This window comes from Toxotes jaculatrix, chromosome 21, assembly GCF_017976425.1.
Source record: "Toxotes jaculatrix isolate fToxJac2 chromosome 21, fToxJac2.pri, whole genome shotgun sequence".
Classification (NCBI taxonomy): domain Eukaryota; kingdom Metazoa; phylum Chordata; class Actinopteri; family Toxotidae; genus Toxotes; species Toxotes jaculatrix.
Window position 1 is genome coordinate 12867897 of NC_054414.1, and position 24020 is coordinate 12891916.

Consider the following 24020-nt stretch of genomic DNA (forward strand, 5'->3'; position numbering starts at 1 on the left):
TCAAAACCAGAGCCAAACAAATCCAAGAAAAGTTCAGCTAGGTCTTCATTGTAACTGCCGAGAGGAACAAAATCAAATAAATTGGGGGGTTAGTCTCGTTCAGGCTGGCCCGACAAACCTGAAAACACTGTTTAGAATATATGAGGAAGGTGACAGAGGACGATGCTAAATGACTCAGAAAGCAGATACCCCGTGTTTACCCCTGCAAACTCGAAAGAAAAGCCCCTCTCCTGTTATAACGTGGGTGGGAACAGAAAACTGAATTCAAGGCAGCTTAAGTGCTCTCTGGAATCACTCAGCATTCCACCGTCCTCAACACACACACATCCACAGAGTTCAAATTTGACTGTGACAGTGTATTCATCCATAACTGTAAATTGTTCCTTGGGGAATTTGGCGGGGCTTCATATTCTCCCCATCTTTCCCCACTCTAGTCCCCTTCTTCACTCCCCTTCCAAAAAGCTGTCTCCATCACTCTCAATCACAAGCCGCTCGTACATATGTATACAACAGACAGTCGCCCTAGCAATGGTGTGATCGCTCAACGCTAAGTCATTGCAAAACCAGAGAGATTCACGAGGCCAAATACTGATCTGGAGCTTATAATGAAGGATGCAACAGTAACTCGTTTGGTGCATCCTTGAAACACCTTTTGTCCTTTGATTATTGCTTGATTTTCTGATTATTGTTTGCTCTTCTAAAATCTTTGAGGTGCATGTTTCTCCTACTAATGGTTGACCTCTTAAATATTGATGTCTTAATTTAGCTTAGCACTGCCTTGGTATTCCACAAGGCACGAGTATCTGGGCTGATAAAGGGTTTAAATATTTTGTAACAGGATTCCTGAAAGGCTTCAGGTGTCAAAGCATCTGAGCGTCAAACCTTTCCCTGTGCTGCTGAGTTGAGTCCTGCTCAGCGATGATAAAAAAAACCCAAAAAAAACAAAAGCTTTCGAGCTCACATGAACACTTTGTATTTTTAAAGGCCTTATTATGGCATGTCAGTGCACTAGGGATCTCCTGGAAATGGCAAACTTTACTTTAACTTGTAATTTAATTGCTAAAAGTTAGGAATGAGGAAGCATCCTCACTATTCTTGCCTTTGTGTATTGCGTTAAGCACCTGACAACCCAGGTCACCAGTTTTCCCAAAGACTGGCTGTTATGAACATTACTTATGTCCAAGTCCCTGATAATAAACAGTGACTCAAACAAGACATCGCATGCACTGCTTACATACTTAAAAGATCAGACAAACTGCTACCTCTCAACTTCTCCTCTGCTACTTCCACAGTTTTTAGTCTGGTTATTGTTGTCGTAAACTGACAGCTTCCTACATATAAAGAAAGCCTGACTTTTCTTTGTTGTGATTGGTTGGCTCAAATACACACGCACACACAAAAAAGCATGCTCCTCTAAAAAGTAAAACTTTTTTCAACTTCAGAAAGGCTGTCAGTTTGAAAGAACCACAAATACTGCAAGCACACCCTCGCTAGTTATATGTTTTCAGCCCCCCTTTTTCAACTAAAAGGGCAGCGATTTCATGGTGCTCATGTACCTACAGTACATACATGCAGCAAAGCCTGTGTCTGCACGTGTCAGTGTCATAACACTCAAGAGCCAAAAACTACTTCAAATTCTGGAGGCCACCCCTGGGATATTTACTAAACCCCCTTCTCAAAAGTTCACTTCCAAACTTCCTGGAAAAAGGAGCAGATATTTCTGAGGAACAACAAAGAGGGTTAGCGAGAGTAATAACATTGTGTTTAATCCCACACAATTCTGCCTCGTACCACAGCGAGAACAGCAAGCCAAATGGGACTTGTAGCAAAAACAAATCAGCGCTCCTGCAGACAGATGTGTGTTAGCAACGCATAACAACAGAATCAAGCGTCAGTAGTTTATCATTGAATGAAAAAAAAAAAAAAAACGCCACAAATTGCCAAAATTACACTTCATCAAAAGTTGAAAAGCAACACAAAAAAATTCAGCTAAGGTTGAGTGTAAAAAGAAAAAGTTGTTATGTATTAACACTGTATCCTCTTTTCCTCCAGCCCCCTTCCTCTGTTTCTACGTAGCTCCCCTCCTCTTTGTGGCTCAGCTCAAACGGCAGCCCCTTCCATGCTGCTGCTGGGAAAAAAAAAAAAAAAAAACGAGGTCACGGATCGCCTTACTCCAGCCTGCCTCCGTATGGTCACAAGCCCCCGCCCCTCTCCTCCCTCCTTACCTTCCCCTCTCACTCAAAACCTCATTCCACCACTGTGGCCAAATCCACCTTCTTCCCCACCCTCCCCTCCTTTTTGTTTCTTCCCTCCCTCCCTTCTTCTCCACTCCCACCCTTCCCGTGCCCTCAGCCCAGTGCTAATTGGTAAATCTGTTGAACCATGCCAGCCCCAACAATAAGACACCTGGAGTTCTGTCAAAACAAGTTTCTCTGTGAAACGGCCTCCAGTGTTAATACAGTAGCGCAGGGAACTGCTGAGTCTGTTGTCGCTCATGAGGCTGGCCACAGAACGGAGCCAGGGATCACGCTATCTGGAGAAATTTGTCAAAGATGAGTGCACTCGACTGTCAGTCTGTTAGGAGTGGTTCATCATAAATTAGATTATTTATCAATATTATTTCTGAACCTTGATCCTAGTTCTTTGTGCACATGAACTATGACCAAATCATGATTACCACATCTCTCTAAAGTCTGCTGAGTTTCATTTTTTGATCTTCTTTCTCAGTATTCGCTCCACGCAGGCCTGTAAGTCAGACCTCTGGATTAAATGAGTTCATGTCGTCACAATGCAAACACATGAAAGTTATAACCTGAACTGACGTGGCTCTGACTGCCTATCCTCTGAAACTCAAGTCACACCTTAGATCCAAAGATCCTACAAATGCCCTGGTGTGGACAAAGGAATTTTTGTAAATTTTTGTTTTGTTAGAAAATTTGGGATATTTTTGTAATGTTTGTAAGACACAAACACACACACGCAGAAAGACAGACAGGCACACCCAACAGTGATCCTGCCAGACCTTGTCAAACAAGTTCTAGCAAAGGCACTTGTATAAGTCAGGGAGGAGAGGGAGGCAGCTTGTTGGCATGAGCAGAGGAATGTTTTTTGTTTTTTTCTTTGTTGGTTCTTTTTTTTCCCCTTTATTTTCCGTTAAATCCTAGAAGACTCCACCATCATATTAATAGCTGTTTGCACAATCAAGCATGGTTTACCTTTCTTTTTTCTTTCTCTTTCTTTCTTTTTTTTTTTTTTTGAAGGACTCATGTTATTTACCGACAACAAAGGCCCTGCAGAGTGTGCAAAATTAACAAGCAATTGATTAGTCAAACAATTCAAGTAGGCAATCCACAGAGCCATGGTCGCCTCAGAGGAGATTAATCAGTTCCCCTTTGGGCTTCATAATGCCAGCCTCTTTCTAGCTTCACAGAGTCGGACTGAAGCAAACCAAAACAAGGCTTACTGATGTCCTCAGCATGTTAGCTCTGCAGTCAAATCAAGACAAATTTTACCTTTAGGCTCCAGTTTCTTTAAATTACAGCAAGTATTCAAGGGATTTATTAAAAGAACACGGCACAGTGACAACAGGATTGTGTAGTGTTTCTGAAGTGTTAGGTCACTTTAAAGTTAGGTCACATTTAATCCAAATCTTTAACCAAGGGACATAAACTGTGTGTTATTGCTTCGTCTATCTCTCTGTTCTTACATTCAGACCCAGATGCTGTTAATAAAGAGAACTCTTCAAAACAGCTGAGCAAAGAAATACCAACAAAACAGAAAGGCTCCCTACTCCTGCTGGTGGATTGTCAGCTTATTCAAACCAAATACATCCACATTTTTGTGACAACAGCTCCCAAAGCTGAAAAGGATGTTGTCATTAAACCAGAACGATCCAGAAACTGAGACCCGTTAAGCACAGGACAAGGCAAACAAATGAGTTAAGAGCCAAACAACGCTGAGTAAGAAAACAACTTGGCTCCCTTATGAAGCTGGACAGTCTTTGTTTAGTGTTTTAAAAAAGGAAGTAAGCACTTTGTTCAAATGCATGAGGCATGTTCTGCCCAAAACGTTGCTCCCATCACCTGGATCGGCATTTTAGACATTAAAAAGGACATCAGCAACAAAGCAGCAGCACTGCATTAGCACAAAGCACAACACAGCATGATTATCATTCATCATCACCAGGATTTAGGTTTCTCATTCAATATTTTTTGTTGTAAATCATCAATTATCAGTTGTTAATTTGTGTGTGGAATCAACCAAAAAAAATAAAAAATCCAACAAGACATTTTTGGAATTCAAAGGTCTCTCACCAAATGAAATTGGTGAAGGCTCAGATCTGACTGTCCGGGGAATTCCCAGCAGAAGGGCCCCTGAAAGGCAAAGATGGACGTTCCCAAGTCACACAATTATATCAGCTCTCCATCTCTTGTTCGCTCTCTCTCTCTCTCTCTCTCTCTCTCTCTCTCTTTTTCACTCACTAACACACACACACACACACACACACACACACACACACACACAAACATGCACATCTGCACACAATTCCAGCCAACCAGGTTTTATGCAAAAGCAACATGTTCTCCCAGGAAATAATGCATCCCCTGGCTTTTTAGTTATTTAAACTACTACCTCATCTCTGCTGGCTCAGCTTTCTCCTGGGTGCACGTTCGGCCCCATTATTACTAATTTTACACGGAGCGAATAGGAGAACACTGGCTCTGCACTGGTTACATGGCTGTCGGTACTGGCTGGCTGGTTGTTAAAACAATATTTCACTTCAGTGGAACATTTAACCTCCTTAGCATCCACACCTTCACAGACGTTGAGGAGCACTCGGCTGGTCTGGGGATCCACTGTCACCACCAAGGCAGCAAGATCCAGCACAGAGAAGTAAGTCATATCAGTTACACACCAGGGTCATGTTTTTCTTGATTTTAGAGCTGTTAAAAGTGTAATTATAAAATGAGATGAACGTGTGCTGACTACGGATCCCCAGAGCAGCCATTTCTGATATTTTTTTATCAGATCACTGTGTGTGCTAAAAGTGAAATTGAGAACAGTCTTGCCTTGTCTTACTAAGTGTTTAAATATAAGTTTCTTTAGAGAAGGAACATTACTTCAGAGGTTTACCCAGCAGATGTGTGTCCACTGTGCCTAATAACAAAAAAAAAACAAAAAACACATCCCTCTGACAGATATCTGGAGGTGCCAGAGGACAGGAAAGGAGGAAAGGGAGATATAGATTTCCTAAGGAAGAAAGGACACGCTAGTAGAAGTCTCAGGACATGCAGTGAAAAGCAACAGGGCCTTTAGTTTACTGAAGGGCACCAGTGAGCAAAAGCAACTGTGCAGGTCACTTTCTCTGCACTGAGATCACTGGGTTCTATTTGTACTTGTGCTTGAACCTGGGGCCAGCTAGATAACATAACAGCTACACAGTCAGCACTGTGGTTATTAGTGAAATACACACACACACACACATGCACACTCACTTACAGATACAAATATGCATTATCCTTTTAAATGTGCGTATCCAACATAGAGTCACACACTCCCTGGGGTAAGTTAAGTTCACCGGGGTTATATTTCGGTCAAATACCACAGCAAGGAAAAAAAAGATGACAATGGCCCTAGAGCTACTCACATACACACAGAAACACATAGAAACCATGTAAGAAGCTGCTGTTCACATTTCCTACAATCAGATGTTGTAATGGAGATGATCCTTAACTATGTTCTTCACAAATTCAATATACACATTTAACAAAACATGTGCATTTCTGGTCAGCTGGCCCTTACCATTAGCACTGTTATTAAACCTAAACGGCCCTCTTGGCAATTCAACAGGTACCTTCACTTTAAAACATTTAGGTATTCTGTTAAGTCCATGAAGGAGTGTGAAGCCTCTTCAGTCACTGTTGTGGTATTGTTTCTGACTAAGCCAACACTGAGTGGATTGTCTGTGGGAACAAGCGGCCGTCCAGACTGCTGGACAGATACAATGACTGAGGTGCTCTCATTTTCATTGTCACAGTTCCCAGGCCTGACGCCACGTCTCGACGGCCTCAGATTTTGGCCTGAGCTGATGATGTAAGTCTGACCCCTTGAACAAACGTCTTGTCTGGAGAAGACAGCGAGAGACAGCTGACAGACACAATGGTCTCTATCTGAAATTCGGATCCTGTGCCAAAAAGAACAGGGCAATATAGATAAAATCTTCAGTCACGTTTTATGTAAATTAAAATTTCCATATCAGTAAATATCATGAGAAATCATTTACAGACAAAAGAACCAAACAGGAGTGCCTGTTAAATCACCCAATTCTAAATGCAAAGAGCATTTTGCAACTCTGGATCCAAAAGTGAGATATGCGTTTTCTCTTGCAGCAAAGGTTAAGGGTGGATGGAGGGATGCATGCACGGAAAGAAGACAAAGAGAAGGGAGGGAGGTTATTTGGAAAAGGGCTTGAAATACAGAGGGAAAGAGCAGCTTAAGGTTGGTAAGTCAGGATAGAGAAAGCTTTCTAGGTAAAGCCTAAGGACAGTGTGTGGGTGGTGCCCGTTGACCATGGGGTCGCTCATTAACAGCTGAGGAGGCCAGGCCTCCCAGAGTCCTGAACAATTGTTTGGCCAGCCCAGGTGCATGGCCCATTCAGACCACAGGAAGCCTCTTTTATCCCCATTCCTTCAAAATGGACAGAGAAGCGGTCAAGGAGAGTGAATGTGATCCGGGCCCTGTCTTTTCTAACTCTGACCTAGAGTAGCACTCTCATGCCCATCCAGTCCTTTCGCTCATTGTAAGGATCCACAGAGTTATTGTGCCATGTTTTTTCTGAATACAAAGTTGTGTTGTTTTTAGTTAGGTTTTTTTTTTTTTTTTTATAATATCAAAAACATGCCTGTCTTCTCATACAGCGCATATCCAGCGCACATTCTTCAGAGGAACAAGTGAGACTGAATGGGAATAAAATAAGCATGTTCCGTAGTTGTAAAGGCTCAGGTGGGAGGTCTTGCAGGCCATAAAAATGGCCAGATTCCATCACTTCCTCCACACTAATTACCATACACTTGGAGCAAGTGCCCTCCCTCTCTCTTCATCCCGGAGCCCATGCTTCACTACCTCTGACACACACACACACAAGTTTGTGCAGCTACCCTTGTTAGGACATTGCATTGACTTCCACTCATTGTGGACAGTCTAACCCAACTTTCCTCACCTGACCTTGACCATAACCAATTCATCTCTAAACCTAACCTTAACCAGAACCTCAGAAATTACATTGTGCCTCATAAGGACCGGGCTTTGGTCCCAACAAGGTTGGTGTTTACCGAAAAAGGTCCCAAGGAGGTAACAAAAACCCATATACACACACACACACGCGCACACAATAGCAACACAGTGAGGCACAGTTGGGAAATGGTTAACACTCCAGCCGTCCCCTGCTGCCAGTGAAAGCCCACAAAACAATGGAGACATTGTTTGACCAGGGCTAGGCTCTAGACTCTAAGGCTGTGTGTGTCTGTGTGTGTGTGTGTGTTTGTGTGTATATGCACGTGAATGTCAGGAAAGTAGTTTGTGTGTATGCTCTTAGCATGTGTGCGTTTCTGCCCCAGTTCCCAGAATGGCAAATTAAGAAATGTGACTCAATAAAAATGACTTATGTTTAAAATCTCATTCTAGTTTAACTGTTCTTTATATGAAACTGAAAAAAGTTTGATCAAACAACACGAGATGGTTTAATACCTTTCAGCCAAATGATGTCATGACACAACCGACATGAGCCCGGACTCCTGCTGAGTCCTTTACTGCACCATTCTTGATGCTATCACGCTTTAAGTAGCGGATTTACAAAACAATCTGGTATGGTATGTTATGTTGTGTTACTGGGTTAATGCAATAATCATAGCCTAAATAACAGAAGTGTGAAAGTGTTCAAAAGCACACGCACCACTTCCTAAATTCATCCACCAGCTTTAAACTACTGCCTGCTGCTAAGTATCCACAAAGACTCTTCAAGTCCACAATGTCAAATTAAAACATCACAATAAAAGGCAAGTTGACAAAGCAAGCACTGTTTATGATCTGTCCCTCAGGAGCTGTGTGAGGCATAAGAATGTTTCTGGGAGTCTCTCCCTCAAAAAATACACATCAATAGGTGGATAAATATTGAATAACTTTCAGCCAATGGCGTAAAAGTTCAGCGGCGGCAGGTTTTGAGGCTGCCTGCGGGGTGGTCAGCCACTTCAAAAGGTCCTGCGTGGCCCCCTTTGAGGGCATGGTAAGCAGGGGCATATGGCGTGCCCTCAGAAAGACCAGCCTGCGTGAGGTCACTTCCTCTTCTCGGCTGATCCTCCGGCATTCCACCTCGACTGAGCCTTCCAGCCAGGTCGCCTGTGTGCATCTACGCCCCTGTCCATCTCTCCTGCATCCTCCTCCTCAGCCACAACTTTCTAATAGGCTTTATCTGCAGCCATCTATATCTCTCCTTCTATCTCTCACTGTCTTTCTATGGTTGTTTCGACTGTGTCCGGGTCACTTAGGCTTCAGATCGCTGTTATCTAGCAGGTCAATCCACGGCTTCTTATCACTGCCAGTGCAGCCTGCTAGCGCTCCTGGCAGGGAGAGGTCAACATGCCCTGATTGTTTCTTTGCATTTGTAAACAAAAAGAAACTACCGTTTATAGCCCAATTTATTGATAAGGAGCTCATGTACTGGAACATGCAGGCCTATCTGTATCTTGTAGTTAAAAAAAAAAAAAAAGCTGGACTGATTGAGTGACACCAGCGGGAGTCCGTGTGGGGTTATCATTGGCATTCACGATGCTGTCCACAGTAATCTGTCTTTTCTATATGTACGACAGCCAGTATGATGCAAACCAGGGAAACATTCAATCACACTTCCTTCTCAGTCAGAGGTGGATGCTGGAGCAGGATGGAAGGAGCGCCAACAATACAAGCTGCATTTCACATTCGATTTCATCACTCGTGCTAACAGCGAGATGTGTGCCTATGCAGTGATGCTGCAATGCCTCTGATCTTACCAGCCTGTGTACTCTATCAAACAGATCACACTAAGGCTGGGCAATATGACCACAAATATTACCATATATTCTCTCATATTGATCAGTGTCAGTGCTAATCACGATCTGCGTTTAACAGTGCTCCCGCTGCTCCATTCTGCTTTTGCTTCTGCTTTCTGCTTAGAACTAAAGCCACGAAAAAATAAAGAAAGCACAAGGTTCATTTAAGTTTCAGATACTGAGATATTTATCATCAGATCCAACTGTTTTCTTGACCTTGCGCAGACATCTTCAGAATTCAAAAGTCTCTCAACTTCATTAGTTTCTTAGGCTTGGCTAAAATAACCTCATCATCTGTGGTCAGAAACCTCAAATCCCAATCACGACCAAATCGTATCCATCGTTCCTTGGCCCTTCTGTGCAAAAACAATTTAGCAGAAAACCAGTAATGGATGGCATAAAACCTCACCATGAATGTAATGCGCCTACTATAAACAAAAACACAGCAGCACTGGCAATTTTCTGTTATTGTTATATCATTGTACATAATTTGATCTTGCTTTAAAACTGACCTTCAGCTTCATCTGGCCATGTCGCAAACCGTCTTTTATCAAACTCGAGAGAACCAAAAAATTGCAATCATCAACATCAACATCTTCATTTTTACATCTTTCTAATCGACCATGTCACCAATATTTATTATTTTTTCATGCCTCTCATTAGGTACATTCACTACATTTTGTTGTTGTGAATGGGTGTATACTTCAGCAATGTGAAAGCTTATTTTTTCCCATTTGACTGCTTGTCCATCTTTGTTGTTTCAAGTCTGTTTTCGCCCCACAGCCAGTTTCTGTTTTGTGATGAGTTACTGGTGTTGCCTGTTTGTTCCAAGCCTGTAAGTGTTGCACACTTGACTGTTTGTATTACAACTGTCTGTGTACATTGTGAAAAATAGACACTTCAGAAATTTTGTGTCCCAAAAATAACATCCACAAGTATTTTGTTATAATTATAGATCATTTTAACACCCAAGTCAACATCAAACAATCTATTAAAAACATGTATAACAACAGAAACATATATAAAATGTGTTATTTCTCCACTAATGCATTCTGAAAAGTTGCAGCTGCAACCATTACACTTTACTTTTGTTCTAAAACTTCACTGAGAAACTTCGTACAGCAGGGGTTTGGTGGATGTGAGGTGGTGAGTATTTACAGCCACATGATTCATAGCAGGATAAAACCTCAAGTATTTACCTGCAGCTTTTGCTTCCTACAACCAGTTTAATAACTTCATAGGAGCTGGGACTCTTTCAGCGTCTCCTAAAATAACAGAGTAAGAAGAGGCCCCTGAACTCTTTGGTATAAAAATAACACAAGCATCACGGGGGAAGATAAGGAGGGCCTTAGCTGGGCTTGTTTTATTCAGAATAACACTGTCATCGCGAGCTCTTTGTCTTAAACACAACTTTTGACAAGGTTTCTGTTTCAAATAAACAACCTTGTCGACTCCTGCTATTTTAAGATGTGCTTAACTTAAATGGGCAAAATACCAAGGAGGCCTTGGCTTGCCAACTTCTGAGTAACTGTTCAAGATGGTTTTTATTACAGACCATAAAAGTAACTGAACTGATCAAATGTCAAATGTGACTCAGAGGGACACTGTTTCTTGACAGTGTAATTTGCGCGATAAAAATCATCACTACCTTCTGTGTAAGCTCTAGAGCCATGACGACAACTAGCTGTGTTGATGCACAGAGCACATAAACAAAGAGGGTCAGCTGTGTATTATTAGCTCCACTGCTGAACTTGTACCAAAGGAGATACTGTATTCATGAGCATACAAACTTGGAAGGCTACTCCATCTAAAATCGTTATGCGTTTTTCAAGTTTTTGTTTTCATAACAACATCTAGAAGATGCACGACTCCAAAACAAAAGTAACAACTGCGCCAATAATGGCCGAGGGCATTCACGGTCACCTCATTAATTCTGCTCAGTCCCCACTCTCATTGATTTTCCTTTCTCGCTAACCCCGTGACCACATACGTACACTTCCCTATGTTCAACCTTTCTGCTGACCTCCTGAAAACTTTACGCCTTTGGCCAACTGTTAAGTTCACATTCAACTGCTCATTCTAGAGCTGCTAGCCTTTTACATATTGACATGCCCGGGGTGGACGCTCTAGTATGTGTATGTGCTGCACATGCCCCTATGGCTGTCCAGCCAACTCTCCTGCCAGAGTACTCCTCCAACTCCATGGATAGGGTAATCAATGTTGAAGGAACGCCCACACTTTCCTCAAAGACAATATGTTAGCGGCCCAGCTCATTCTCATGAAAAAAGTTGTCAACATGAGACCAGTTTTTCATAATCATCCAGCTCAGTACAAGGCTGAGCTGGGAGTTTATCGTTTTCTCTGGGATTACAGGCGCCGTGTCTGTCCAAAGAACAACTGCTGCACCTGCCACAGCGGCAGCCCCCCCCCCCCAGCGCCACTCGCCACTCACTAACAGACAAAAGCTCTACTTTCTCCGATCCACAAAAATCTCATTGTCACAATTTGCACATATAAAAGAGCAAGTTAACATAAAACTGACTGGGCATGTTAGTGACTGTGATTTAAGGGTAAATGCAGACAAATGTGCATTTTCCCAGTTAAAACATCCATTCATGGGGATAGTGGGAGGGCTTATGCACTGAAGATGTTTTCAGGATGGATGACAGAAGTAAAGTAGGGTCTGTAGCCTTTGTGTCATGAATAAGGGAAGAAGAGCTGGTGAAAGAGGAAAAGTACCGAGCGGAGTGTTACTTACAACGATGTGTGCCGGTGACGGGGACCTGGCATCTTTAAGTGCTTGTCTACTTTGCAGACCTCCTGGTTGAACATCTAGCAGGGGCCATTTCATCTGTAGGTACTGAATGGCAGAAAGGAAACAGAATGGAAAGAAAGAAACAAAACATGTTAACAATGCAGAAAGCAAAAACCAAAGGAACAAATTAAAAGTAAGACAAAAAAAGGGAGACGACATTTCTTGACAGGTGTATGGGGTGTGGAAACTCAAAAACATGGAAAAGCAAATAAAGATCATAAGGCGGATGGTAGATGGGGTGAAGGTAGCCTCAAGCATGCGTCTGCAGGTCCAGCAGGCGTGAACACCGTAGTTGAGTAAACAAATCACACCTTTTCTTTCCAGAAACATACATAACTAAACTGTTTATTTTGTAGCCTGTGATTTCTTTTCGTAGCCAAGGGTCCTTCACAGTGAGCTGGAATACGAAAACAAAAAACTATTTTTGTTTTTTCTTTTTTTCTAAAGTAGCTGAAGAGTGATGTTGGACCTCATTAGGTCACTAATTTAGAGTTGGGGCAGGGCAGAGTTGAGGGGGAGTACAGTACACAGCTTATGGCTCTAAGATGACCTAATGTCATAAATGTGACTGTTGTCAGGCTTTTATTATAACCCATAAAGAGGTTAAAGCATGGCGTCTCACCACGCTCCTCTGAGGCTAAACCTCCTGACTGCCCCCATAAATGATTGACTTGGCCTCTATCATGAGTCTCTCTCTTTTTCTCCCACCCTCTCTCTCCCTCACTCACACACATAAGCACAGAAAAACAGATAAGCAGAAACAAGGGTCATGAGAAACATCTGTCTGTGTTATAAACTGGGTGGAGTCCTTTTAATTTGACATGTGCTGTGTTGACTGTTCTACCTAAAATGGTCTGCTTTGTAGCTTTTTCTAAAATGAGCAGGAAAAGCTCTTGTCCTCATCTTCATACGTTCAATCATAATAAAACATGACAAATAATCCAAATCGGCTGTCATCCAAAAATACTTTGTGCACACTGAAATGAAAAATACTCAGTGGCCATATAGCAAATTCTCTGTAGATTTCAGCCGCTGAATGCCTGGTGTTGACCTTGCCACAGAATGTGGTCCAAACTCTGTTTATCAAAGTCACGGCCACCTAGTTTGAGGGAAAGAGGTCACAGCAGCTGTTTCAGCTCTGAGGCTTTTAAAAATGGCTACGGTCCTAAGAGGTGAAAGGTCAAAAAACAGTGAAGAAGGTAAAGCAGTGTAGAACCTAATATCAGGAGAAACAGCTGTAAACAAGTGTTGCTGACAAAATCCATTCAAGTTTCACACACTCAGTCTAATGAAGTTCAGAGGAAACTAAGTGATGGTGCTTTAGTAGCAGTTTGGTTCCTGCATTAGATGCAGGTACATTAACTCTATTTCTTTGTGTTGCCATCCAGTGAAGGGTGACCGCTAGTTTGTATGCATGTCTGAGAGAGACAGTATGTGTGTGTGTGTGTGCATGTGTGTGTGTCAGTGCTGGTCAGAGAGTGAGTGTGTCACGACCCTTCCTGAGACTGTGTCTAAATCAGTGGTAATTAGCGAAGGGTTCACTGTGGGGTGCCTGCCAGTGGTAGACGCTGGAGGGAGTTATTGACTCCATGTCCTCGGTTACAGCCCCTGCAAGGAAAAAAACTGTTTGCTGCCTGGTCTTTCTCCACCACTACCACTCATTTATGACCCCAAGACGGCTTTTACTGCTAAAAAACTGGGTTTGTTTATGCTTGTTTGTATGTCCTGAGAGTGGAAAAAGGAAAGGTTGTAAAAACTCCAGAGTTGAGGTCTTGTGGGATTTTATGGACCCCCCACACTGGGTATTAATTGCCATGAAGGGGAGAGAGGAGGACGGGTGGAGGGGGGTGTTGTAACAGTAAAAGAGGAGGAAGAGAGTGACGGGACTGCTGTCATCTATGAGGTAATTCAAGACAGTGTCCATTGGTGCCAGAGGGGCTAGAAGACAGTGCTTGATAGAAGGGGGGGGGGGGGGGGGGGGGGGGCGGGTGCTGGGATTGTGTGAATCTAGTCCATGGGAAAGTCCTGCCATTGCGTGTGCGCACATGCTCACACATGCAAATATTCAAACACAGCTGCAGTCGGCAGAAGGGTCGAGAGGACATTCTGAGGAGGTGGGTAAAGAGCGTGAAGGTGACACCCCCCGAGTGTGGCAATGGGGTAGCAGGACTTTTAAAGACTACAGAGGGAGAGAGAGGGTGCCGGAGCGCATGCCCTGACAAGTGGCTCCTCTTCAGCCCTGCTATTGCAAATGTTCTCACACACTAATCTCTCCTGCAGGTTTTACAAGCATGCCAAGGAAAACGGAGCCCTGGCAAGCACTGGGCTTTCCGACCACCCCCTTCTTGGCCTCCTTCCTCTCTCTCCACCCGCCCGTCTGCCCTGCTAACGGACGCACCGCCCGGGCTTGAGTAGGCCCGTGACCTCTGACCCCCTCTCTGCTGCTCCAAGCCCCTCCCTGTTCCCCACTCTGCGACCTGAAAACTCTCCTGCTATGAGGGGGCCCCCCGGGTAACTCAAGAGCCATTCCAATGTGACAAATTGCTCCGGAGTTCCAGGATAACTCTCTCTTCTCCTCTGTCGCTTCCCCCCGCCCACACACACACACACACACAACACACACACATTCACAAACACTAACCAGCCCCCCTTGACAGACCCCTACCCTGTAAGAGCCACCCAGTGGTTGCGCTCTGGCTCCGGCTTGTGCAGCAGACGGCTTCTCCTTCTCCTCACAACCACCCTCCCCCTCCTCTTCCCCTGCCCTGTGCCCCTCCTCGCCTGGCCAGCCCCACAATGGGAGCTGAATGACTCAATTGTCTCTGATGAAGTGAAAGACAAGGGAGTCCTCTAAATTCTTACAGAGGGATGAACTCCCTCTCACTGTCCCGATTTTCCTGTCCACTACTGCTTTCCCAAGCATAAGAAGGGGGTTGGTGGTGGGAGACTGGGAGAAGTTTACAAGGGCTACAGTGACTTATCATTCTGATTATTGATTATTTTTCAATTAACCATTTAGACTATAACATCAGTCATAAAATAAATGAGGTTATACCATCAAAATTCCAAATACACCCATTCACTCAGGCATTTCTGACAGTTTTATGAATGACTAATCAAATAATAACCCAATATTTTTTTGATGATGAATTATCCTCCACTTTTTTCAGCACTATTTTGTTACTATGCTGCTTTAAAGCAGGTGATTCCCACTTGCATGCTGGACCACTCAGCCATATGTGAGTGACTCCTGCTGCACCAAGGTTTGACATGTTATGAGCTACAGAGTGTTAACCCAGATCCACACTGACTGTCATCGCAGTGAAAAGAAGCTGGGGCCCTGGTCCCGGTGTCACAGCTCGTGGCAGAGGGGAAGAAGGCTGAAGACAAATGGAAGGGCATCCTGGGCACTCACACATCTCCTGTCCACACACTAGCTTCCACCACTGTTGTTACTAATTCACCAAGCCACCACAAAGCAACAAGCTCAAACACTCCTTCCTGGTACCAGTGCCAGACTCTGATCCGCCACCTCCTATCAAACATTAAAGGTCTGATATTTTAACAATAGGTTTATCAGTACCATTTATGTGTATCTATTAAACACTTCAGTGATGGTGTTAATAAATAAATAGTGTATCTGTCCAAGCCACACAGGGTCGGATTACTCTGCTGGCCAGAAGTAACTGCCCACGATTCATCGGCAAATACACTGACTGGATAAGTACAGATGAACTCACAAGGCGGCCTGCAATCAAATTTATTTTGGGGGAGCTAGAAGAATGACAGTAATAAGCAACGTCATATTTTCACAGCTTTTATTTTACACCTCTGAGTTTATAAAACATAACACAATCGAAAGCCATTTTCAAGATGTGGGACCTTTAACCAAACGTCAATATGTGCCATTGACAAAAAAGAAAAAAAAAACAAAACAGAGAAGTCTAGCTCATAAATTTTTTAGTGTGAATGACACAGAAAGTGCAGGATTGTTCTGCCTGTTTCTGGTCAACAACCAGCTCCTTTTCCATCAAGCCCCCATCTGATGTGTTTATCACATGCGGCCTGGCGGCTGGAGCAGCAGCCACTGCACGGCTTGTTCGTTTTGTTTTGGATTAAGAGCAGAGGGCTTCAGACCAATCAAACAAACAGAGCTCCTTATGTGCCAATATGGCTCCCAAACACTGGTCCACTTTCCAGCAGGGGACCACGGGACAGATGATGAGGACCACTGGGGCTCCATCAAGCATTTCAGCCATGTGAGCAATGTGAGTAAGGAGGGGAGACAGACACAGAAAGACAGACAGATAGCAGCTTGGATTTAGAGTCAGCATATGGATGCTGGGTGTTGTTCTAGAGAGTCCAGCAGATCTTCAGCCCATCTGTGGCCTCCTCATATCACAGACAGGACATAGCTCTGCTTGCATATTATAGTCAGTGTGTACAAATAACACATGTACATTCACAGTGACCCCCCGACCCCCACCCCATACTGTACATATACTTACATATGCACACCTGAACAATAATGCTCACCCACATTTGAACATCCTCTGGTCGACAGGCCTGGCAGCTCCTCTGGGAGAGTGCTCAGAGATGGGATTGACAGCTTGCAGATTAAACCAATCAGACTGCTACTATAAAGAGCTTTATTTAAGTCTGAAATGATCAAGGCTAGTAAGAGGAGCCCATTCAAAGCTCTGCAAGTAAACTGCACAGAGCTTAAAAGATTAGTACATCCAGTTTGACTACAATTTTATCCCTTTAAAAACGAGAGCTGAGCATATTGTCTTGATCTGTTGTAGATATTGGCGGCAGTCTTTGTCCTCACTCACAGGTGCAGGAGAAGGAGCAAACACATAATTTGTTGAGGAGGGGACAGTCATTTTCTGTAATTGAGGGAGGGAGAAGCTTAATGCAACACAGACCCTTTGAAATCGCCTTGGTTAAAAGAAAAAAATAGATAAATAACCAGCCCACTCAGCCATTCGATACACTGATGTGTGAGTTTCTGAAAACAATGCAAGTAAATGGGTTTACAGAAAAGACAATGGAAGTAGCGCAAGAATTTCTTGACATAACTGGGAGAAAGTTATCCAGCACGAGACGGCCCATCATAGTCCTACTAATGCACATTTTATGAGTAAATATTAAAAAAAAAAAAACAAACACCCCACCTGCTCTGATAGCCAGAGGCATTTTGCAACCAGGAAAATAAAAGTGGAATGTGGGAAGGCCTGGGGTTTCTGTGCCCTGGGGCGGGAAGGGGTCCGCTGGGCCCATATTTACTCTAAAGCCAGAACACCTTGGGGGTTCCACTGGCCCTGACAGCTCTGGAGCAGCCGACCTGATCCAAAACCTCCTCTCCTCACCTCCTACCCCTACCCTGTTTGCCTCCATCTCCACCTGAAACTCCCCTTCTCTCTGTTTCTTGTAGAAAAACTCAACCTGACACTCTCATATAAGCCTTTTTTCCACATGGGGAACGTACATGTGACCTCTCCATCCTCTCCACCCAACGCAGACTTTACTCAGCCCTTAAAATGAGGAAGTAGAAACAGGCTTGTGAAACTACTACTACTACTATAAAAAATATCTCAGAAAGTGCTTTGATTTGGAGAATTGCTTAGTTTCTAACTGATCTGTTTGGTGTCCTTCTTTTATACTTGTTTCCACGAACATTTGACTTTTATCTGGCCTGTTCTGGAAGTTAGTTTCGCTCTCTCAAACACCACTTCATGAGATAAGTGTGGCTTTGCTCTGACACAGTTTACTTAGCAGGTGTGGACAAATGTGCTGTTCAAACACCAGCTGATTGACCGGAAAGTTTCAAAGGATTGCACAACACACAGTCAACACAAATCTCTCTACAACAACCACAAAGAGACAAAACTGTCCACTAGTCATAAGTTTAGTAAAAGAAGTTTAGTAAAAAAAAAAACACAGTGAACTATATATAATTAAACTGCTTGGATGATGACAAACTAAAGCAGAGATTACACCTGAATGCACATACTGTGCAGTGTTCTCAAAGGAAGTGTGAGGGTGACATGATTGCAGTCCAAAACACACCAACTTCTCAGCAAGCCTCAGAAAGTAAACAGCATTCGATTTCTGACTTTTGCACCCCCTCCCCTTTCCCACTGTCCCTCTCCCTGTGTCATTAAGAGTATCTCTTGGCTGCTCTATAAATAGTGGCAGGGAGGGTGAAGGCCAGCAGGAGCTGGCTAGTCTTCCATCAGCCCCGCTAATGAACAGGCGCTCTGGCACCTTTAGCATCAGGCTCTGCAGCAGAATGCCTCTGCTTTCAGGTGTTTCCTCCTGCTTCACAGAGCTGCACTCGCTGCTCTTCTGTCTGAGTGACTCGTCCTCTTTCTTTCTTTTCCTTTACTCGGACACAAATATAACTCAGGCTTTTGGTTGCTTTTGTTGGCTTCTATAATCACAGACTGAGTGGGTTACATGTTATGAAGCTGGAAGTCAGGATTATTGAAATGGTAATATATGCAGCTTCATCAATGCGTGTTACTTACTCCTATTAGGGCTGTAATTGCAGTTAACTTAATTAAAGAACAGAGTGGGATTACTCGTCAATACTCCCTCATCTAGGTACTTTTCCTGTTTTGATTTTGTGTTCACGCCACAAAGGCTTAGGATGCAAAGTGTTGAGTTATTTTAAAAAATACGAGCAGCACAGATGAAGCTCAGTTTATTAGCATGCTTTTGTGTTACAGCTAAAGCTGCAACTGCATGTTTGTTTAGCGGCGCTCTATCAAATCATCAACATGATAAACAAGTCCCTCTGCTTTCCTTCCTGTGAATATTTTCAGTCATGCGGGTAACAGGATATCTAGATGTGCTAAGTCGAAGGCAACTGGATTGACTGGTTTTGACTTGACAATGTTTTGCCACATTTGAGTTCTAGAGAACTAATGTGCATCCTATGTGGGGGATGTGAAATACTGACACTCATGTAAACATCTGGTTAAACCTTAGTCTGGGTATTCACAGTAATTGTGATTTGTTTACATTCTGATGTTTTGTACATTTAAATTAGCATCATTACTAATAGTAATCAGTGGAGGACCCACAGCTCAGCAGAAGCAGGCTGATGGACTGACAGGGCAAAGATCAGGTCCTGGTCTTCTCTGGTTAGAGTCTCGCACACGCTGACCTACTTAGAGGCTACATGGAAGGGAACAGGCACGTCTGCAGGCCTAGGTGTGTCTGAGCCCCTTACGCAAGGTTAGGCCAGGGGCTGGGAGGAGAAGAGGTTGGGCAACTCATACGCTCACAACATGCTTACCTTCGCTTGCAGGAAGCAGGGTTAGGGGAGTGGAGGGTAGAGTTAAATAGGTGAACAGCAGCTGAGCTCTGCTGAGGGAGAAAAGTAAGCTGATTGCAGCACCCACGTTCTGCTGGAGAATGCTGTATTTGGTATTGTGCTGGAGGAGAGCTGAACGCTGCCCTTGATGTTGGGTGTCTGGTTTTGTTCTGCGAGAGTTCACTATGAATTAGTTAAACGGTAGACTGGATATAAGGAAGCTATGAAACATGCCTCAGAGGGAGAGAATGTGTACACTCTCAGGCTTCACAAAGACTTCCTATATTCTGAAAACACTACACGCTATCACACAATACCACCTACGCATATTCATCAATCGGAGCGCATTATGTCGAAGGCATCACACGCACACACCAACAGGCAATTAATCTCCACAAAAGCATCACACGAAACCAACAAACATTCACTCTGTTTTGTGTCTCTTTCACACTTGCACATACACCTCGAAGCAGTTCAGCCTCCATATTCATGAGGCCTACTCCCTCAGCATACCTAAAGCCCAGAATTTTAAAGGTTTCAAATCAAATCTCCTATATGGTTTCAGGTTATAGATTTGTAGTCCAACCAATTGGGATAAAATATCAGCTTTAAGCTATCTATTTTAGGTTAAATTAGCTTGAACCTAACTTATCATTACTGTTACTAAATACAGTATTTACTTTGGTATCGTGCATGGAGCAAGGAAAAAAAAAAAATTCCCACACAAGCAATTACATGCAAACTCACACAGTGGGGTACTGCCGCTTTGCCACGGTAGCTTAATGAATAAATAAGTAATAAGGGCTTGGTTATTGGAGCTCATTAAAATGGGAGACGCTTCCATGACAATAAGACCTGAGGAAGGTCAGGGGAGGCAGCTTTGTGGCTCAGGCCAGAGTGGGTGCCCCCCCCCCCCCCCCCCCCATCCACCCCCCCACCCCCCAACCGTCCCTCCTTAACCTGACCACATTGCCCCAGAGCTCACCTCCAAATCATCTCTGTCAGTGATGCACCCGCCACCTAACCCCCCCTCCTCCCCTCACCCTGACACGCAGCAGCACATGCATCTTCCTGCATGTACGCATACAGCTACAAACTCAGGCTGAAAAAGACACACACACCTCTCTCATGGTTAATTACCACTTAGCTCAATCACATGGTGATCTGTCCATAAGAGACGCCCCCCCCCCCCAACCACCACTCCACCCCCGCAACACAAACAGCCGCACACATGCCAATTATTGATGAATCTTTAATATGGCGTTTTACAAAGTCTCCATCTCATTTCCTACCACTGAGCATGTGATTACTCTTCCAATAGGACAAGTATTAAAAGTAGAAAAGGGCTTTGGTATCTAAAATATTGCATGCATGAGAGTGAGTAAGAATAAATTAGCTTAATTTCATATCATTGCAGTGTAGATTTAAAGTGGCCTGAGTCATCTGGCTAACTTTTTGTTTGCTCCTCCTGCCTTGCATCTTGCTAGCTCCGTATAAAACCCCCGGACAAAAATCCCACACCGCAATAACATGTCAATAATGAGCTGAGGCCATCTATTGATCAGCTTAATTTTGCATCTATTAGCTAGGGAACGGCTTGCTCCGGGGGCGAGGGAAGCCAGGCGCTAACACGCACCGACAGGCTGGATGGAGATCATTACAACTGATGTTCACACACACGCTGTGATTGACATGGAGATAAGGCAGGAGAGAGCCTGGGCTCGCACGCCTCCCCGCACACTAAGCTAATGATACACCAAACGTGAAACGTGTGCTTGGTGTGTGCACGGCAGTGTGTGTGTGTGCGCGTGTATGTGTATGTGGGAACAGGGTAGAGCGTCTATCTAGAAAGAGAGTTGGTGCAGGAAAAAAAAAGGAGAAAAAGAGGAGAAGAAAAGCAGGCCACACGCCTTTGCTAATTGGCACAGTCAGACAGGGAAGCTCATGAAAGACGAAAAAAAAGCATTTAGTGGAGCACCTCAGCTTTCTGGATCACCTTATCAAGTCTGTGTCATTTAAATACAGTTGACTACACCACAGAAAAACCTGGCTTTGCCCTGGAACGCATAGCTTCATCTGATACTTCCTCAATTTAGAGAGTTTGCATAAGAAAGTCAGTCGAGGCGTTCATTATGAAAATCGTTTGTTTTCCTGTGGACGAATGATTGCAAGCTTTATGTGCCCCATGTCAACACAGCAACCAAAGCACCTGAAAAAAAGCAGAGAGTGGGTCTTTCTTTCTCACTGAGTGTTTCCACTCCTTACTCTCAACATCACGTCTTCTCAGAGAAGACGTGATGTTGAGAGTAAGGATGGATCCATATAACAAGAAAACAATAAGTTGATATCCTTTTCCTCCGGCTAACCTATCCACTACTGCTGCAGCAAGGGGCCTGGCTTTGCATTGATGCAACCAGCTGCAAAATAGGATGCTGCATGTCCACACAGAGGGAAAGGGAAGGACCGGGGACTGGAACTGCACCTTTTACCGCACCGTCAAAAAAAAAAACACACAAAAAAAAGACTGAATCTTTGTGTATGCCGTCTGTATATCTGAGTTTTTACAGGGAGGAGGTCTTGTTTTATGCCAGATAGGTTCTATAAAGGTGAGGTCAGAAGCACAAAAAAAAAACCCTTGGCTACAAACTGTGTGTTTTTGTCAGCTGAGGGATGCAGCGGAGGGATCGAGGGAGCAGCGGGGGGAGGGAGGGATGGTGAGGGAACGGGGGGGAGAGGAGGAGAGAGGAAAAAAAGCCCTCAGCCAAGCCATCAAGTTGAACATTGAACTTCACAGTAGTAGCTGCCTTTCTATGCCTCTCCTTTTGATGTTACCTCCAAAGCAAAGGATCAAAGGCTTGGAGTGTGGCGTGGGGAAGTCCCAAGCTCTTAGCCTGCCAGCCTGTGATATATGCAAAAGTCTACGCCAAAAGAGAGAGAGAGGGGCAGAGACAGAGAGAGAGAGAAGGGGTGCTGAAGAGCAAAAAAAAAGAGGAAGCTTGCATGGAATGTGGCTAAACAGTATGTTTTGTGTCTAATGAATGACAAGGGGATGACGCAATCAGCCACTTGGTTACAGTATGATGTAGAGCAGGATAAAGTGCACACACACGAGTTTTAGAGAACAGGCGTTTGATACTCTGAGAGGGCTGGGCACGGAGGCAGGGAATGGGATGGGGCGGAACGCAGGGGGGGGGGGGGGGGGGGGGGGGGCAGGGGGTCTGGCACTGTTTGTTGCCCTCACAACTTCCCCCTCATCCCCACATCCTCAACCAGTAACGTGGGACAGGCCCCTTGCAGTCCCCCACCCCCCCACTTCCACCTCGTACCAACCCCCAGCGCCTCTCCAACATCAAGGGGGTGAGAGGCTGTGTCGTCTCGACATAAATATACAGTGTGCCGTTAAAGCGAGGACTACAGTAAACACAGTGCGCATGAAATCCTGGTTGTTTCTCACTGGAACACAAACACTCACACAACACACACTCTCTCTCTCTCTCACACACTCACATACACACACACATACACACACACATATTGTGGGCTCAGCTGGGCCAAAGAGTGGAGCAGAGGTGTGCTAAAATTGACAAATCTCTATGAGACAAACACAATACACATACACGCACACAGACACACACTCACACAGACACACAAACACGCTTACACACCCTTTCCCCAAGGCTGTAGGATTAAGAGGTCCAGCTGGCTGACAGCAAGCCCTTCCTTCCCACGTATCCCGTCGATCTAACCCCCCTCCCCGAAAACCCCCCCACCCCGAGAGCCCCTCCCACACCTCCAACCCCAGGTCTGCCAGCCATCCAGCTCACTGAGCATGCCAGGAGGACACACCTGAATTTGACATCGATCGGCCCTGAGCCCGGTTCACCTCCCTCCACCCCACGCACATTCACACGTTGTAGGAAAAAAGGACTCCAGAGTATTCAGAGACACAAGACATTCTCATGAGGAATCTGGATGTCGGGTAGGAGAATCTTAGGAAAAGCCACCCAAAAGTAGGCTGCATGTCACTGGCACCATCAAAACGGTTTGTCCATTCATTTAGCCTTCCTCTATTCATCAAGATACAGGTTCCTTGAAAGTCATGGCCTTGGAAGATGGAGGAAGAGTAGAGGAAAACGAGAAGCGGAGGAGGGGGCTGGAGATAACATAAAATGAACCCTGTTGATGGAGAAATAAGAGAAAGTGATACAGAAAGGGTGGAGAAAGAGAGGAGTAGGTGGAAGAATATAAACCTCACCCTGATCTTTACCCCCCTTCCCCAGTTTCTCAACAGCTGCCAGGTCACTTTACGAATGTCTGGAGGAAAATATGTGCTAGAGTGTTGTTTGAGTGTTTTATCATTTTGTTGACAGGGAAGTACGCGCACTTGAATGTGTGACAAAATAAGAGTTTAATAAATTTAAAGTTAGGATTATGTTGTTGGGATTAATTCAGCACATGCTTTGTGGTCTTGCATCTTCACTTCGTCAGGGTTTAGATGCACACTAAGGTTTTGAGGTTGATACCAGTCACAGTGTTTGACAGTTAAACATGTCTTTCGCCATTTCTGTACAACAATTTTTCATTTCCTACAGACTGATATCGCAGTGATAAGCTAATATCTGCCAATAATGTCAGCCATGCCCATGTATCAGCTTGGTAAACAACTCACTCCCCTGAAACCAAAGAGCAGAGAACTGAGATTTAAAAAGCTAATGTCATCCGAAGGTGAAATCTGAAGCTGCTCTGTTGATTTTGAGGAACCGCAAAATGTAAATGAGCTTCGTACTACAACAGTGCT

General features: G+C 44.2%; 1 protein-coding gene across 24 annotated transcripts in view; it reads right to left on the reverse strand.

The window, feature by feature from the left end:
* tcf7l2 (transcription factor 7 like 2) overlaps positions 1-24020 on the reverse strand; it is a 106131-nt gene that overhangs the window by 63805 nt on the left and 18306 nt on the right. For 14 of the 24 annotated variants that reach the window (XM_041029360.1, XM_041029356.1, XM_041029361.1 and 11 more), the window contains exons 4-5: positions 11842-11943; positions 4314-4373 (exon numbers count right to left, since the gene is read on the reverse strand). In XM_041029360.1, the coding sequence (XP_040885294.1) occupies positions 4314-4373; positions 11842-11943 (162 nt within the window). The remainder of the gene's footprint in view (positions 1-4313; positions 4374-11841; positions 11944-24020) is intronic. The other 10 variants (XM_041029370.1, XM_041029369.1, XM_041029368.1 and 7 more) reach the window with 1 other exon arrangement.